Below are 15,268 nucleotides of genomic sequence, written 5' to 3' on the forward strand. Positions count from 1 at the left end.
AATATCAATTTATAGTATATATTACTTACATCATATTAGTATGTAGGTACAAATATATGATTTTTTAATAGCTTACCTGTAAATAAAATCACCATTCGCCACTGGTATCAGTGCGAGCGGTGATTTTTGTATAATATGTAATCAACAAAAAAATATTTCTTACACGCGGGAAAAATTAGAGCATTTAATTGACAGTGAAGTTTCTTTAAAGTGTACGAAAATGATTTGAATAAAAATTACCTACTTTAAATGACGTCAAAAGTTATTCTAAATCAACCAACGATAGAGTGTGGTGATAGATTTTTGGTATCCAGGAGAGAATTAGTAACGTAATTTAAAAAATGCAGAATTTAAAAAAATCGTAGCGATGTAATACGATACATAAAATAGTATGTATGTATTTTTCTTTTAAATCAATGAAAAAAAATATGGCGAGTACCTAGAATATGCATTCTTCGAAATTTACTTCACCCAAAAGGCGACCACGATCATAGAAGGGATGACCTTTAAATTATTAATAAATTAAATAATAATACCTGTGAACAAAATAAATAATACACATATGTATTTATTGTATATCTAAAAGGCAATAAGTTTTGTTTTGAACACAACCCAAGTCGATAAATTGTGTCAATAAAGCAAAAAAATATCATTCTCATTTCGACCAACGCGTTTATAAATGAATGTGTAGCGGAGTAAAGTTGTCTTAACCTTAAAAAAACAGGTTGGGCTTAAAAACAATAATATTTTCGACTCACCCGAAGAATCGGTTGTATCCAAAAACAAGTAAAGATGTCCAATAGTGAGTTCACAGATAAAAATTCCACTTAACTGTCGATTATCAAACCGCTAACGCGGCGTTTGTGAAAATCGCGTACACGCGAAAGAGAATCTAACATGTATCAAACTAGAATGAATTGTATAAAAGTTTGAGGAAACTGGAGGAACGAGCGACACAACCTCCACCACACAGGTCGAACACAAACTGAAGAAAAAAAGTTTGAAATTCCGCCGCGGTAACTGCTCGAAATTCAAATCGTGATTTCCATTCCCAAGCGTGTGGTGGTTTAATAATATTTAGGTACGAGTAAAAAGAAATAGTCATTTGTGTGAAACTTTATTTTATTTAATCTATTGTTCTTTTCTTTTCGAAGTTGAAACCAAGAGTAATTTTTAACTTTGATTAATAACTTTTTCAGGACACAGCTCTAATAAATAATGAATTTAATAACTAGCGTATAAAATTAAGGCAATCAATAAATTAACTGTTTTGTTTTCATGACTAATTATTCAACTTTAAAAAATACTGTTTACTTTTTTTGGATTGTGTGGTATTTGGTATTTGTCATATTTTTTTTATTATTTTGAAGGAACTAATTTATTTTGAGGGTGTTTAATAATATTTGGAAAAACGTGGTTTTCTTCATAATTTCAAAAAACAAATTTGATATTGCATGATTGTATTAGCACCTTACAGTCATTTTACTTAAATAAATATGTCATATTATAATAATTAATATTATGTATTTCTGAAGTTTTATCTAAAATGTAACTATTTCTGATTTACCTATACATTAAATTTTATTTTAATCGTGATTTAAAAAACAATTCCCGTGTAGTTGTACCATTACTTTCGTTTATTTATTTTTTGTTAATTTACTTGGAAATTAGAAATGGTTAAAATAATATAATGATTATATTTAGAGCATTAAATTTTTGTAGTCAAATATTTAATTAAATGTTAGTAAACTTAAATCGAGTTATGATCCTGTGGCCAGTGTCTCGGACTCACGGACCAATGGTCCGTGGTTTGAATCCCACTCTACCCCAACTTGATTCGCATTTTTTTAATAGTGAATTATTTTTACAAGTTGTTGAAAATGGCCTTCAAAATAAAGTATTTGGGTAGATCATAAAAACGCCAATATTTATTTTTCAGTATAAAAAAATTAATAAAATATGCATAACTACTTACCGTCTTTTCTATGTCTACCGGTTTCGAGACGTACCCGTCTCTTCATCGGGACACTAATTACACTAACTCGCAAATCCTTAAGTAGTTATACTTTGCAATTATTTACTAACGCTTAATGATAAATAATGTTTGAATGAAATAAACATGTAATTTTTCTGCTGTGTAAATTATATTTCTCTCTTTCTTGTTATATTTACAGCTCTTGATTATTTTGTTTTGTTACTTAATTATTATTTTTATTTTGCACCACTACAGGCCAGGAGTCTCAATTACAGTGGTGAATTATATCACAGAACACCCAGGCTTAAGAAAAATTACATTCAATTTGTGGGTTCTCATCGGGAATCGAACCCGGAATCATTCGTGTGTGACTCAAGTGTCTTGACCACTACACCACGGAGGCCACCGGTGTTTTTATGATAGAGTTTTTTTTTTCATATTTTAACTAAGCATGTATGTTGTATGTTTTCTAGTATGTATCTTTGTTGAATTACCTAATAAAATAAAATAAAATAAGCAAATATTTTTGTCATAAAACACAGTAGTAATAATTTACCTAAATTTACGTCCAAATTATTATACCCACTTATTGACAACTTCACTTAGTTCCGATGGTTGACGATCCGTCGATGTATCTTTGAGTAAAATGAACGCGGCCGAAACATGCCAAATGTCAACTTTCAATCTGCGCCAATCAGTACATGTGCTGCATCTATGGTTTTGAGTGACAGTTTGCACCAATTTCAACTTTTGACGTCGGCGTAATTAATTCATAAAGTCATATTTTTATAAACATTGACCGTAACATTCATGTAGGCATAGATATATATTATGAACTCGTAAAAGCATTTATCTTTTCAACAACTAGTGTTTCTTCAGCATAATTGTATTTATTTCATCAAATTAATTTGTCGGCAATCACATCAATCCGCGTTTTGTTGTGCAACCCCGTATTTGTTGTGGATGTCCAACAATTTATGGCATCAACATTTGTTAGTTGTATTGCACTTTATTAATTATAGCAAATTACTTATAAATTTGATGAGTCAGTTGGGATTGTCAATGAAACAGCGTATTAGTTTGCTTCAAATCATATATTCACTGGCTTATTTCAGTTGAATACTTTCTCCTAGAATCGATGATCGACTTTCTGCAACGCAATTGATTTATTTTTAGTCGAAAGTGTTTGGTTGAGCAGTTATCTTGAAATGTAAACAAATGTAAATATTGGTATAAAAATACTTTTCTAACAAAACTTCACACAGTTCTTTCTGAAAATCGTTCAACCAAGATTGTGTCGACATATAATAAAGGTAAAAGTCCATTTTGATTTGAATGGTTTTTTAGTGATACTTATAAAATCTAATCTATCTCATTTCACCAGAATATATATTAATAAAATGTTGCAAAAAAGTCATTTATGGTATTAAATGAAACTCTCTGTTCTTATAATACAATTTATAGCAACAGTCTCAGTAGACAGTCACTATAACGATATTCTAGTAGCGCATCTGCCGGGACAAGATGAGGGGCAGCAGGGTTTTAGTGCTGTATCCAGCATTGCCAAACTCCAACATGTGAAAATTTGTAGATGCAGAAAAATATATCAGTAGATTTTCTATTCATATAGGGGCAGGGTTGTAGGAGGGAAGGACAGATGTATGAAAATTACCCTACCTTTATTTATTACAAAATTTCACTGAACATGCAACAAATGGCGGCCCTCTTGGACTGATGACTGATGCTTGCCTGGCACACGGAGAGTTTGAGATTCGATTTCCAGTGAGGTCACAATAATTTGCGTAAATTTTTATATTTATTGTAATTTTAAGCTTAATGATAAAATAATAACTACCTGCTAATCACTGAAATAGGTTACTAAATTTGAGCAGAAAATAGTTACAGGTGACAAAAACTATAAAATTATGATGAGAAATTACATAATTTTAATTCATTACCTTTGAAAATAATTAGAAATCACTATTTACCAATACTAACCAATCAACATATGTATTTTGTGCGACTAAAGGATAAGTAGTATTCATAATAATAAACAGATGGCAGAAAAAGTAGCTTTCTGAGCAAACAGAAAAAACTGAGTATTTGGTTTATTCAATTATAAGTGGATTGCCTATATTGGGGATAAAAAAAAAATTAAAAAAAATTCTATAAAATAAAAATCTGTAGAATTTTGATCAAATTCGGTAGATTTCACCCAAAATCGGTAAATCTATCGAAAAATCGGTAGGGTTGGCAGCGCTGGCTGCGACATTAGCGGTCGGGTATATTAGAGTTGCCATCTCATCGAGGTGGCCTTCCATAAAATTAAGAGACCATTCTTAATTATATGTGGCCAACGTTTCAATATTACATTTTTAACAAAAAAAATACAATATAAACTACTGTTTTGGGATTTTTCATACATTATATCGAAAATCTGTTTATAACATCAATGTTGCGTTTACTTTTTCCTTTAGATTTTGAAATCAAAACATGGAAATCAAAGGACTTCTGGGGGAATGTCTCTCTATAGAGAAACCAAGCTTCAACCAAAGTTCATTTGTTTATAATGAGCTCGTTAAAAATAGCAAATCATTCCCCATTCCATTCCCAGTTCAAACTATAAGGTAGGTTAAAATCATCCAATGTTTTGAGCATGCCCAAATGTTTATAGACAAGACTATATTTAACTCTTTGAAAGTTATAAAAATTGAAATTATTGTAACAGAGAGGGAAAACTTTTTTGAGAAGGGAGAAGCATTTACAGGACTTTTGACCCATTGGCTGGTTTAAGTGGCCAGTTTACACACTGTGTAACATTCACTATTTTGCCTATGTTAAAAAATTCACATGTTTTCCCTCTATGTGGCAATAAATTCCGATAAAATTAAATTATTCCCATTTAGTAATTGAGAATGTTATGTTTTTTATTCAACATCATTATCATACCATTGTCCGCACACAATGGCGATTAGGGCACTGCATTGGTCCACCAAATGTGGCGTATCTCGATCATCTGTTAAATAGGGTAAGGTGATCAGTCTTAAGTATCGTTTGTACGTAGACAATACAATATTGTTCTGTCAATTTGTAGGACAGGACTTCCGAGTCATTGTCACGGAGATAGACAGGCAGGTTATTTCCACGGAACAATGATAAATATTGAATATATCTGTATTATCGAGAGTGAGATGTAAGGGGTGTGTGAGACAATTATACATTACTCTTTTACTACATATGCAACACACTGATAAACTTTCTATTGTACTGGTGATTTACCTCCGATTTTCGATAAACTGCTTTTTCTGTTCTCAATAAGCATTAGTTATTTAATAAAAAAATATTTTAACCCATATGTAAATGTATAACAGAGAAATACCGAAAATCTTAACCCATAACTTATTATATATTTGGAGATATTAAAGTTATCAGATGCAATGTGTAGTAGCTACACATAATCGGGAAGGGAGAGTTAAGTTATTTTTTAACACGGAACATGATATATATGTCAAAAAAAAAGAAAGTTACCCCGTTTTTTTAGAAGAATTTTTACCGAATTCACTCGGACGAGTGGCTCTCGCCAAAAGAGTACTAAGGGGTTAATATGCCTGGCTGCTGAGTGTGAATATATAGATTCTGTATCTAGACCGATGAAGAATAAAGTTCAATGTGTGAAATAGAAATAGAAACAGAACCCTGGATGAGTAAAAATCCTGAAAAAACTCATTAGAATGGAAATAAGTCCGCCTTGTGGTGGATCGCTTGTCACGTTTGCCTATTATTCTTTAGATCCACACGTACAAAAATTGATCCCATTACATTGGTATTGAAGTAACAATACAACATCCTAAGCACCGCTTGGTGCGGATGTGGAAATGATAATGACGATTGTTGTTATGTCTAAAATGTCTACAAAAATTTGTATTTTTTTCAATTTCAGATGCAATTCTCTGTCCGATAGTATTCCAATGACAGTTTTGCAGGAAAACATTGTGTCAACTTATCCTTTGATTCATGAGATGGTGTTAAGACTCATGTGTTGCTTTCTTCTGTACAAAAGGTATACTTATTTGTCGAAACTGTTTTTCATTATATCATCAGGTCAATGCCAATACTTGTGGACGTGTACAAAACATCATTTAAAATATTGAGGTTTATCATTTAATATTGGTTTTATAATTGACATTTAGTGGACATATTAAAATGTAGTGATTTTTTTTTTTTAGATTTTGTATTTATTCATTTATGACAAAATACATTGTTTTACTTCCGTATTTTTTTTTTTTTCTTTTTTAAATTCTAAACATTTTTTTTTTTTAAATTCCTGCCAAACTGCAAAAGCAGTTTTTTTGCAGGGATTTCTCTCTTTAAACATTTTTGTAACACAATATAATAAATGTTTACATAAAATATTTTTTAAAAAATCTTAAAAATATCAATAAAATAAAAGTTTAAAAAAATAAATAAATACAAGTAAATCAAATTACATATTACATTACATTACATATTTTATTTGTACAAAATATTCCCGATCAGCAAAAGTACTGGTATGAGCGGATATAATATATCATTATGGCACTAATAATAGTCGATAAAATAACATTACATATCACTCGTCACATGGACTGTAACAACAGTTTTTTTAAGGTGTTTTTTTAAGTGCGCATATGTTTTTTTATATATTTTAAATCATTAGAAAATGAATTCTAGAACTTTATTGCTGTATATGCAAAACTTTTTCTTTTTCTGTTAGTCCTAGGTTGTTCGTAAGCTAAATTATATGACGCTCTTGTATCTCTTGCACGTATATTATAGTTAAAATTTAATTTAATATGCGTGTTTATTTTTTATCTTAAATATCATCTCTACCTTTTCTGTGTAAGTTAATTCATCTAAATTGAGCATTTTTGTTATTTTTTATAAATCTGTAGTTCTAGTATATGTATTAAAATTGAATGTTATATGACATACTTTATTCATTGTTCTTTTAACTAATTCTTGCATTTGTTTACTACTCTGCAACCATATTATTCATTTGTGATTTCCCCAAATATTGAAATTATTCACTATTTTCGTTTAGTCGTAAATAACTGTTTTAGAAAATGGAAAATACGTTGTGGTACTATGGGATTTTAAAATCGAACCTCCTGATTTGGAGTCTGCGATTCTACCCATTGGACCACAATGATTTTTTTAAATTTTAAACGAATAACCCGCTAAGCTTCTATTTTAGAGGCTTGTCAGCGGGTGGGAAAGAGAGGATATGGAAGAAAGTTATGAAAAATATGCCACAACACTCAGATCAATTCAGAAAATAATCTTTGAATTTTTTTCTTCGATCCAGCGACGCCAGCTTCACTGCAACACGGCGCCTTTTATTCTCTGATATTATTGACTCACTAGCTGAATCTCATATTGACCAAATATTGCATTTATTTATTTATTAAATTATAAATGCTCATATGTCGAGATCTGTGCATTATGTAAGTCTAAGATAAGCATTATCATCAAAATCAAGAAAGGAGTTTTGCTTTGGCTTGGACAAGTAGAGCGCATAGACGACGAAAGAATGGCTTAAGAGATATACGATGCAAGTGTTGATGGATGCAAAAAAACAAGGAAGACCGAGAAGGACATGGCAGAAACAATTACTTGAAGATGGAACATGTCATAAGTCGGAATAAATGGCGCACGTGCATGAGGAGAAGTATTGATGTAGAGGAAGCAAGATCTGTATTGAGCAAAGACAGAGTAATATGGTGTTCTATCATCTCTATTTATCCCTATGGGGAAGCGGCGTGATGTTTGTTTGTTTTAATTATAAAATACAGTACTTGGAAATAAGGAGATAACAAATCATGAAACTGATATATATATAAATCATGAAACGTATATTTCTCTCTGTTTTAGAAATCATGGTAAAGCAAAGGAAAAAAACTTGTATGAAAATATGAAACTGCCTAATTTTGTTGATAGATTACTTCAGAAAAGATCAGTAATGTTTTGTGGGAGTGGAGATAATTACATATTACTTTCTGGAAAAACTGGGTTTGTATTTTTTTCATTATAATATATTTACTTAAGGCGGGGTACTGTAGTCGGAAAAAACGAACGCAAAATTAGGAAATCATACTTGGTGAGACTGTATTATAATATTAATGTCAACAATGTTTTGACTACCTTTTTCTAGTTTTTACTTTTATTAAAGATATGCAAAGCAATAAATTTTAATTTTTGAAAATGTATTTGAATTCATTCACAGTATTAATATCGAACACACATTAAAAAATCACATGAATGCACTATTAGGTTGAACACCATTGGATTTTTTATCCTAACTTGTGAATTTACTTATCTTACTTACAGGGTTTTGGGTTGGAAGGATGTTGGAAAAGATAATGAGAAACCTCCTCTTGTTTTAGAAGACTGTCTAAGTTATGATGAAATTAAAATATCGGCCTTATTATATGTAACGGGACGCACAGTTTTTATAAATGACGGATCTAGATATAATAAAGGTATTGTAGAAACAAACCTGAACAATATTGAACGATTTGGAATTATAATGGGTAATAATTTTTTAATTGTTATTATTTGCTTGTAAATTTAGGAGCCGGCCAAATGGTTATCAAATCATGGTAAAGCATAGTTTAAACCTCGATCTTTTAATCTATGAGTCCACAACACTACGACACCTGGCACCCAGTTCAATATCTTTACTTTCTTATTTTTATAATATTTATTCCCACCGGTCTCAAAGATATTTTTGCAGAGCAGTATGTATTTTCACAAATAGGAAATAGCGTTGAAGTATACGAATATATTTATGAATCGAGTTGTGGTCTCGTGGCTAGTGTTGCGGACTCACGCACCAGAGGCCCGAGGTTCGAACTCCACTCTACCCCAACTTGATTTCCAGTTTCTAATAGTGCATTATTTATAACTCGTTGAAAATGGCCACCAAAATGGAAATATTGGGGTCCAAAAGTGAATTCAAAAGCTCAGGAAGACTGAGAAACATGGCTTTATTGATCTGTGATTGTCAGATTTTATTGACAAACGTTATGGTTTTCCATTGTTTTCCATTTCCAATAATAATGGATAATTATGATTTGCGAACCAATCAGAGATAAATGTTTATTTTCGTCATTTGAAATGTGTGCACAGTTTTCATATTTTTTTTGTGCATTTAATATAAGTTTCCCGTAAAGTAAAATGTTCCTATGGTTACCATGTCCAAAAAAAGATTTTTTGAACACAACTTTTGACAATTCCTCATCTTTATTCCATCTTTGCTCCCTAGTTGGGATCATGTGGTGTCCACAAAGATCCTCCAGGCATCTCTGTCAGCTGCCTGAGTCAGATTCGCGTCCCGTAATCCTGACATGAACTGCCGACGAAATGTCAGCAGAGGACGTCTAGGACGTCGAAAACCTGATGCCTTGTTAAGTAGGCAAGCCTAGTTAGGGCTCTCGGGAGGCATCTGTAGTATATGGCCAAGCCAGTCGTATCGCCTCTGCTTGATGACAGTTGTCACCGGAGTTTGCTGTGTGATGCCATTCTTGCCATTCTCATTTATTTATTTATATTAACATATTACAACAGAGATGAAGAACATTTAAGAGAAGGTAATATGGAAGTCTAGGCATCTACAGGGCTTATGACCTGTCAATGGCTGGTTTAAGTGGCCACTTTACACACTGTGTAACATTCACCATTCTGCCCATATTTGGACATCTATATACATTCGATTCTTTCATCTGTGGATGTTTATCAAGTTAAAGAACTAAAACCTTTATTTATGCGGGTGAGATTCAACTAATTGAATTATTTCACCTACATACTAGGCAACTGTAACATTTTTAATAGTGAGTTATTTACAACTCGTTGAAAATGGCCACAAAAAAATATATATATCTTCCGATGATTCTAGTGATATAACTATCAGTGTATAAAAAATAATTTTTTGTTCATTTTTTAGGATTAAAAAAGAGCACATAAAAAACAGCTCCCAGTTAGCGTCACATCGTTTTGACGTCATATATAATGCCCTCCGAATGCGCTTGACATAAAATATAATCATATTTATTTTACTAATATATTAATAATTATTTTCAAAAAACAAAAAGGAAATATAGTAAACATTAACAGAAATCAAAAAGAGGAGAATTAAGGGGATGGCAAATCAATGGAAAGGATAACTAATTTAACTGCAGCAGAAGTGGTGTGGAGCAAGTCCAACAGCCCAGCATAATTATTAGCAGTTCTGTGGATGCGTGCCAGGGGAGAATGGCGGGTGAAGTTAGTCCCGTTGTACTCACACTGGAACATGTGTCGAAGTCTAGTGGTCCTTGTGGTACACGAAAGTTTATCAGGAAGAGTAATTTCGGGCAATCTATTATAGTGCATATCACTTTGTGCTTTAGAGTGAGGTCAGCAATTGTCCTTCTGGTGGAGAGCAATGGTAACTCAGACATCAAAGTTTGGTAGCTAATTTTATCTTTCATCTCATTATGAGAAAACTTTGAAAAAAGATAGTAAAGTTGTCTGGGTGGAATAACGAATACATTTCTGTGGATGAACAAAAATCATTGTATCTACGAAATGGAGCTAACAATTTCTTGAGATGCCCATAAGAGATTCATCATCAAAGTTAGTAATCCAATTGCAGCCTATCTTGAGCAAGATTATCAGTCTTACGCTTCAGATTTCGTCCAGGGGCGACTACAAGTTGAAAGATACAGAAACCATATAGAAAGGTGGAAAGGAAAAATTTACTAAGCAACATGTAGCAACTTTGCGGAATTGCCAATTTAAGAATTTTTTTTTTTAGGCTTTAATTAAGTCATTGAAACAAGTTCCGAGATAATCGCATTTAAAGCTTTTTGTACATTTATTCTAGGCATTGCATCATCAAATTTCTACTCACTACATTAACAAAATTCATTTATGTGATAGGTGCATATTATGATACTACTTAAAATTGTATTTTCTTGGTAGGATTAATTGGCACAAGATTCGAAAGTAAAGGTGTGATGGAATACCAAGAAATACTTATTACCAAGAATCAAAATTCTCATATAAATGGGTATGGATCTCAACAAGAAGAACATAGTGATTCTAAATGGCATTGGAGACAAATATGGGCACAATTTTACAACGTGAGAATTTTTTACTCATTTAATAAATAATTACAGGTTCCATCGCTCTCTTGACTTTCTCAGTCTGACAATATTTTTTTGATAAATTTATTTATTTTATTTATTAGTTTCAAATTAAATTCATAACACATTCACTAACTTTTAAGCATTTTAAGATGTGCCCATGTAAGCTATAATAATTAATAACAACAAAATATTAAGTAACCTAAAATAAATAATTGTCACATATGATGCAATACTGAAATTGAAAATAAAAATCCAAAAAACAGAAATAACTTTAAATACTTAAAATATATATAAACCATACATATTAATGTAGATACATAGTCCAGTATACTAAATAAAAAAAATATTGAAATTAATAGAATGTCATACAAAAACATAATTGTAATAGTAACAGCAATTTTAGTATGATCTAAATTTAAGTAATTAAATAATAAAACAAAAGATCAATATAAAGAAGATACCTATAAGGATATAATTCATACCAAGAGACATTTTTATTTTATACAGTATTTTTCATACTGATTTCGTAAATCAACACGAGTATTTTATTATTATAGGAGCCAAGATTGACCTTTAAAGAAGCTACAGAACTTTACAAAAATCAGTCTTTTTCTGAAACTCCAAAAGATGATTACGCAAACCGTTTTGTATCAGTTAATGATGAATTTTTTGATAATTCTGTTTACTCCAAGCATATTTCCATCGCCTTTACTTGTGCGATGCTTGAGGCAAATCACAGAGGAAAAGAACAACATAAAATGGCATATCTTCATATTGTCGGAATTGGTAAGTGATCACTAATCATTGAGACAAAATTCAGAGACACAGTTTCACCCAGCATTCCTATTCTCTATTTAGCGAAATTCCGTAGTGAGAAACAAAGAATGTCACAGGAGTGTGTCTATATTGTTTATCATAACAGGTTATAATCCCCAAAATCTTCGAATCTGCATCTAGGGATAATCATTATTATCATAAGTGACGTAGTTGGATTAAAGAAGACTACAGAAGAATACCTATTTAATAAAATAGTAAATATGTAGGTGAAGTTTTTGAATATTCGCTTTTCAATTTACTGTGCATATATTGCGATTTTAACTACCCAAACAGGAATCCACTGATAGCCACCGTAATGGTAAATGGAATATTTGTGTAAAAATTTTACAAATTTAATTATAAATAAATGTCATGTGGCACTGAACTAAAGGAATTGGTTGACCACGTTAAGAAGATACATATCAACATAGAAGCAATCAAAATATACTGCAATACCGTGTAACTCTAAAATTGTTCTGTTAATATATTACTTATCATTTAAATGACCTTAAATCAATACTATTACTCAATGGGAGAAAGGAATAAATAGGTAAGGGGAAAAGAGAAGAGATTTAGGAAGAGAAAGGAGATGTTTCTTCATTTAAACAGAGATACTGTAGACATGTTGGCTATACTGCAATACCGCGTAACCTATTTTTTTTTACAAGTAAGATACAAACAATGATGGAAAAATATATATATTTTAGGTGCAGTCCCTTCTCAGAACAGATATTCCTAGAGAGAAAGAGTTCTGGATCAAATTTGTATTGAATTTTATTTTATCTAGTAAAACAAAATTATTAGGGCCCCGGTTACAATGGGAAGTTAACAGAATTATCTACAATTTAATGTAGATAAAGTAAAATAGAATTTTCTGTACGAAAGTGTGGATATTTGTATGTTTTTTTTTAAAATGTGTCCTATTATTACACATGATCGAAGAAGATACATGCCTTCTGTTAACTTTCTATTGTAATTGGGACCTAGTTTGCTATTAACATAAAGCTTTAATATTCCTATGTTTTATTTTAAGCTGTGTGATAGTCAAAAATTTATGTATCTACAAAGTATTACAACAACAAAAAAAACCAGAGAAATTACTTTGATTTTAGTCACTTTTTGTGAAACAAAACCTGAACAAACTTGTTTGATCAGCTCATCGCATTAAAATTTCTGTACTTACAATATTAGAAATTAAACACTGATTTGAGTCTATTAAACAATTTTTTTTCTGTTTCTATATTTTTTATATTTGTAAAAATAAAATAAAGTGTTCAGTAGACTCAAATCAGTGTTTGATTTCTAATATTTTAAGTTTAAATATGGAGTTCTACAAAATAAACACCAAATCAATCAATAAAAGTTCTGTACACTGATAACAGGATAAGATGGTGTGGACTGTGATATGGAAGATCATACTCAATTTAAATTCTTCATCTTATTTCTTATAGGAGCATTTTGTATCGTATTGAAATTCAGAAAATTTATGTTAAAGGCAGTTTATTTCACATTACTTTTCACTTCGTTCAACACTATGCAGACGCAGAGGATGATATAGACATATCAGAACTCACTTCAAAATGACATGTGACTTGCTCTCATAATGAATGTGACAACTTATTTTGAAAAAGGAAGATGAAGTTATTATTCCTCTTTTCTTAACTGATTTAAAAGTTACATAAACATTTTTGTTTTTTAGGTTTAGGTGTGTGGAAGGCATTTCACCATCAAAACATTGTATTTGTGAAAACATTCTTAGAACAATTACATAAAACTGTTTCCCAGCTGTCCAATTTATCTGATGTCCATATTTCTTACATCAGGGGGATCCCTTCGGGTAATAATATTTTACTTTATTATGACTGTTTTCTTATTAAAATAATGATTTGGGATAAACTTGCAAAAATTGAAATGCAACCCCAGTTTTTATAATAAATATTCTTCTAAAAAAATCTTTTAATAAAAAATTTAAAAAATTGTTTTTGCCATTTTGAAATGTTTAAAATATAGATTTATGTAATTTTTTTATGTTTTATCGTTTTTGTCTAGAAATTCTCTCCCAAGATGGAACCTTTATCCCGTGTAAAAATCACCCCCTAGGTAATTATTTCCTTTTTTAAAATTAGATTTTTGCATTGCAACATCATATTTCTATTACTTTTGTCATCTTTAAAAATAATTAAAAATACCCATTAGGGTTATATACAAGTTTTGATCTTTATAGAAAAATGTTTTTCGTATTTCAATATTTCACAATGAAAAAATCAATTTTACTTTGTATTTCATCTATTTATGTATGTAAATGTAAAACTAACGAAAGTGATATCCCATTCAGAATACAATATTGACTTTATAATAAATGCTTGGTAAAAATCAATGAAAACAAAATAAATACATAAAACTAATTCCAATTATTGCTCTCTTAAATTTAGTAAGGTCAATGGTATTTTTTTTCTTCATGTTTTAGGTGGAATAAAAGTTCACTTGAGCAATAGGGAACCCTCGTCCAGATTATCTGGCAAACACAGTAGGAAGTTACTTGTAGAAACATACGCTTGGGATGGGAATTCTCATCCAGGAAACGAATTTTGGTACGGATGGTTTTGGTTTATGCCCATTTGTGTTTAGTTTGTAAAATTGATGATGTGTTTATATCAATATAAATGTGTCCTATTTGTTTTGCGAATTGTGTGTTTCGAGTTACTGGATTGGTACCGGAAGTGTAATACTGATCACCTTACCTTCTATGTAACAAGCCTGATTCAGATAAGCTGCAATTGGAGTGCTAATGCGCTAACCTATGATATGGAATAATAATAATGATAAATTATATTTATTATTATTATAAATATTGAATTATAATTATCTCATTATTTTTAGGAGTGGCAGTCTATCTGGCTCAGGAGATCCAGCGGCCGCTTGCTCTTCCCAAATAGCGGAGTTGCACAATGCCCACATTAACAAGAAATATGTCACGGGAAACAATCTCCACATAGCCGGTCCCATGGGCTTTTCCACGTTGCGGAATATGTAAAACTTATGCCAGAATTCAACGCTTCAACTAAAATCTATATTATTTTATATAGATTTAATCCGATCTTGTAGTTTTGTTTTGTTCAAAATGCGATTAGTCTCATGCTTCAGGTGCCAGTCCAGGAACAAGCGGTGAAGAACGGCCTTTAAATCCAATATTGCATGTACACCTTGCCAGAAATAGAACCCCAAACATGGTAGGGGAACACATGTCAACCATTACTCTAGGAGACGGACTTGTCTCCATTCTATTTTCTTTTTCAGGATTTTTACCTGA

At 31.1% G+C, this 15,268-nt stretch overlaps 2 protein-coding genes across 2 annotated transcripts in view; one reads left to right on the forward strand and one right to left on the reverse strand.

Annotated features, from left to right (window-relative positions):
• LOC148274965 (ferric reductase 1-like) overlaps positions 1-987 on the reverse strand; it is a 104,176-nt gene extending 103,189 nt beyond the window's left edge. The window contains exon 1 of the mRNA XM_088236361.1: positions 759-987. The gene's annotated coding sequence lies outside the window, so the exon portion shown is untranslated. The remainder of the gene's footprint in view (positions 1-758) is intronic.
• A 1,675-nt stretch (positions 988-2,662) lies between these two features.
• On the forward strand, positions 2,663-15,268 carry LOC148274966 (ADP-ribosylarginine hydrolase CG2909-like). The gene is made up of 11 exons (XM_088236362.1): positions 2,663-3,288; positions 4,453-4,602; positions 5,916-6,035; positions 7,886-8,023; positions 8,342-8,544; positions 10,976-11,136; positions 11,700-11,928; positions 13,658-13,795; positions 14,008-14,058; positions 14,426-14,549; positions 14,839-15,268. The coding sequence occupies exons 2-11, from the start codon at positions 4,469-4,471 to the stop codon at positions 14,990-14,992; spliced, it is 1,452 nt and encodes a 483-aa protein (XP_088092488.1). The 5' UTR covers positions 2,663-3,288; positions 4,453-4,468; the 3' UTR covers positions 14,993-15,268.

This window comes from Micrasema longulum, unplaced genomic scaffold, assembly GCF_059751315.1.
Source record: "Micrasema longulum isolate JH-2025_06_02 unplaced genomic scaffold, ASM5975131v1 h1tg001543l, whole genome shotgun sequence".
Classification (NCBI taxonomy): domain Eukaryota; kingdom Metazoa; phylum Arthropoda; class Insecta; order Trichoptera; family Brachycentridae; genus Micrasema; species Micrasema longulum.

Excerpts from the sequence above, each read along its gene's own strand:
- LOC148274966 (XM_088236362.1), top strand. The coding sequence starts at position 4,469 with ATGGAAATCAAAGGACTTCTGGGGGAATGTCTCTCTATAGAGAAACCA. Across the intron at positions 4,603-5,915 it reads TTCCCAGTTCAAACTATAAG|ATGCAATTCTCTGTCCGATA; the intron begins GTAGGTTAAAAT and ends TTTCAATTTCAG. Across the intron at positions 8,024-8,341 it reads TTACTTTCTGGAAAAACTGG|GGTTTTGGGTTGGAAGGATG; the intron begins GTTTGTATTTTT and ends TCTTACTTACAG.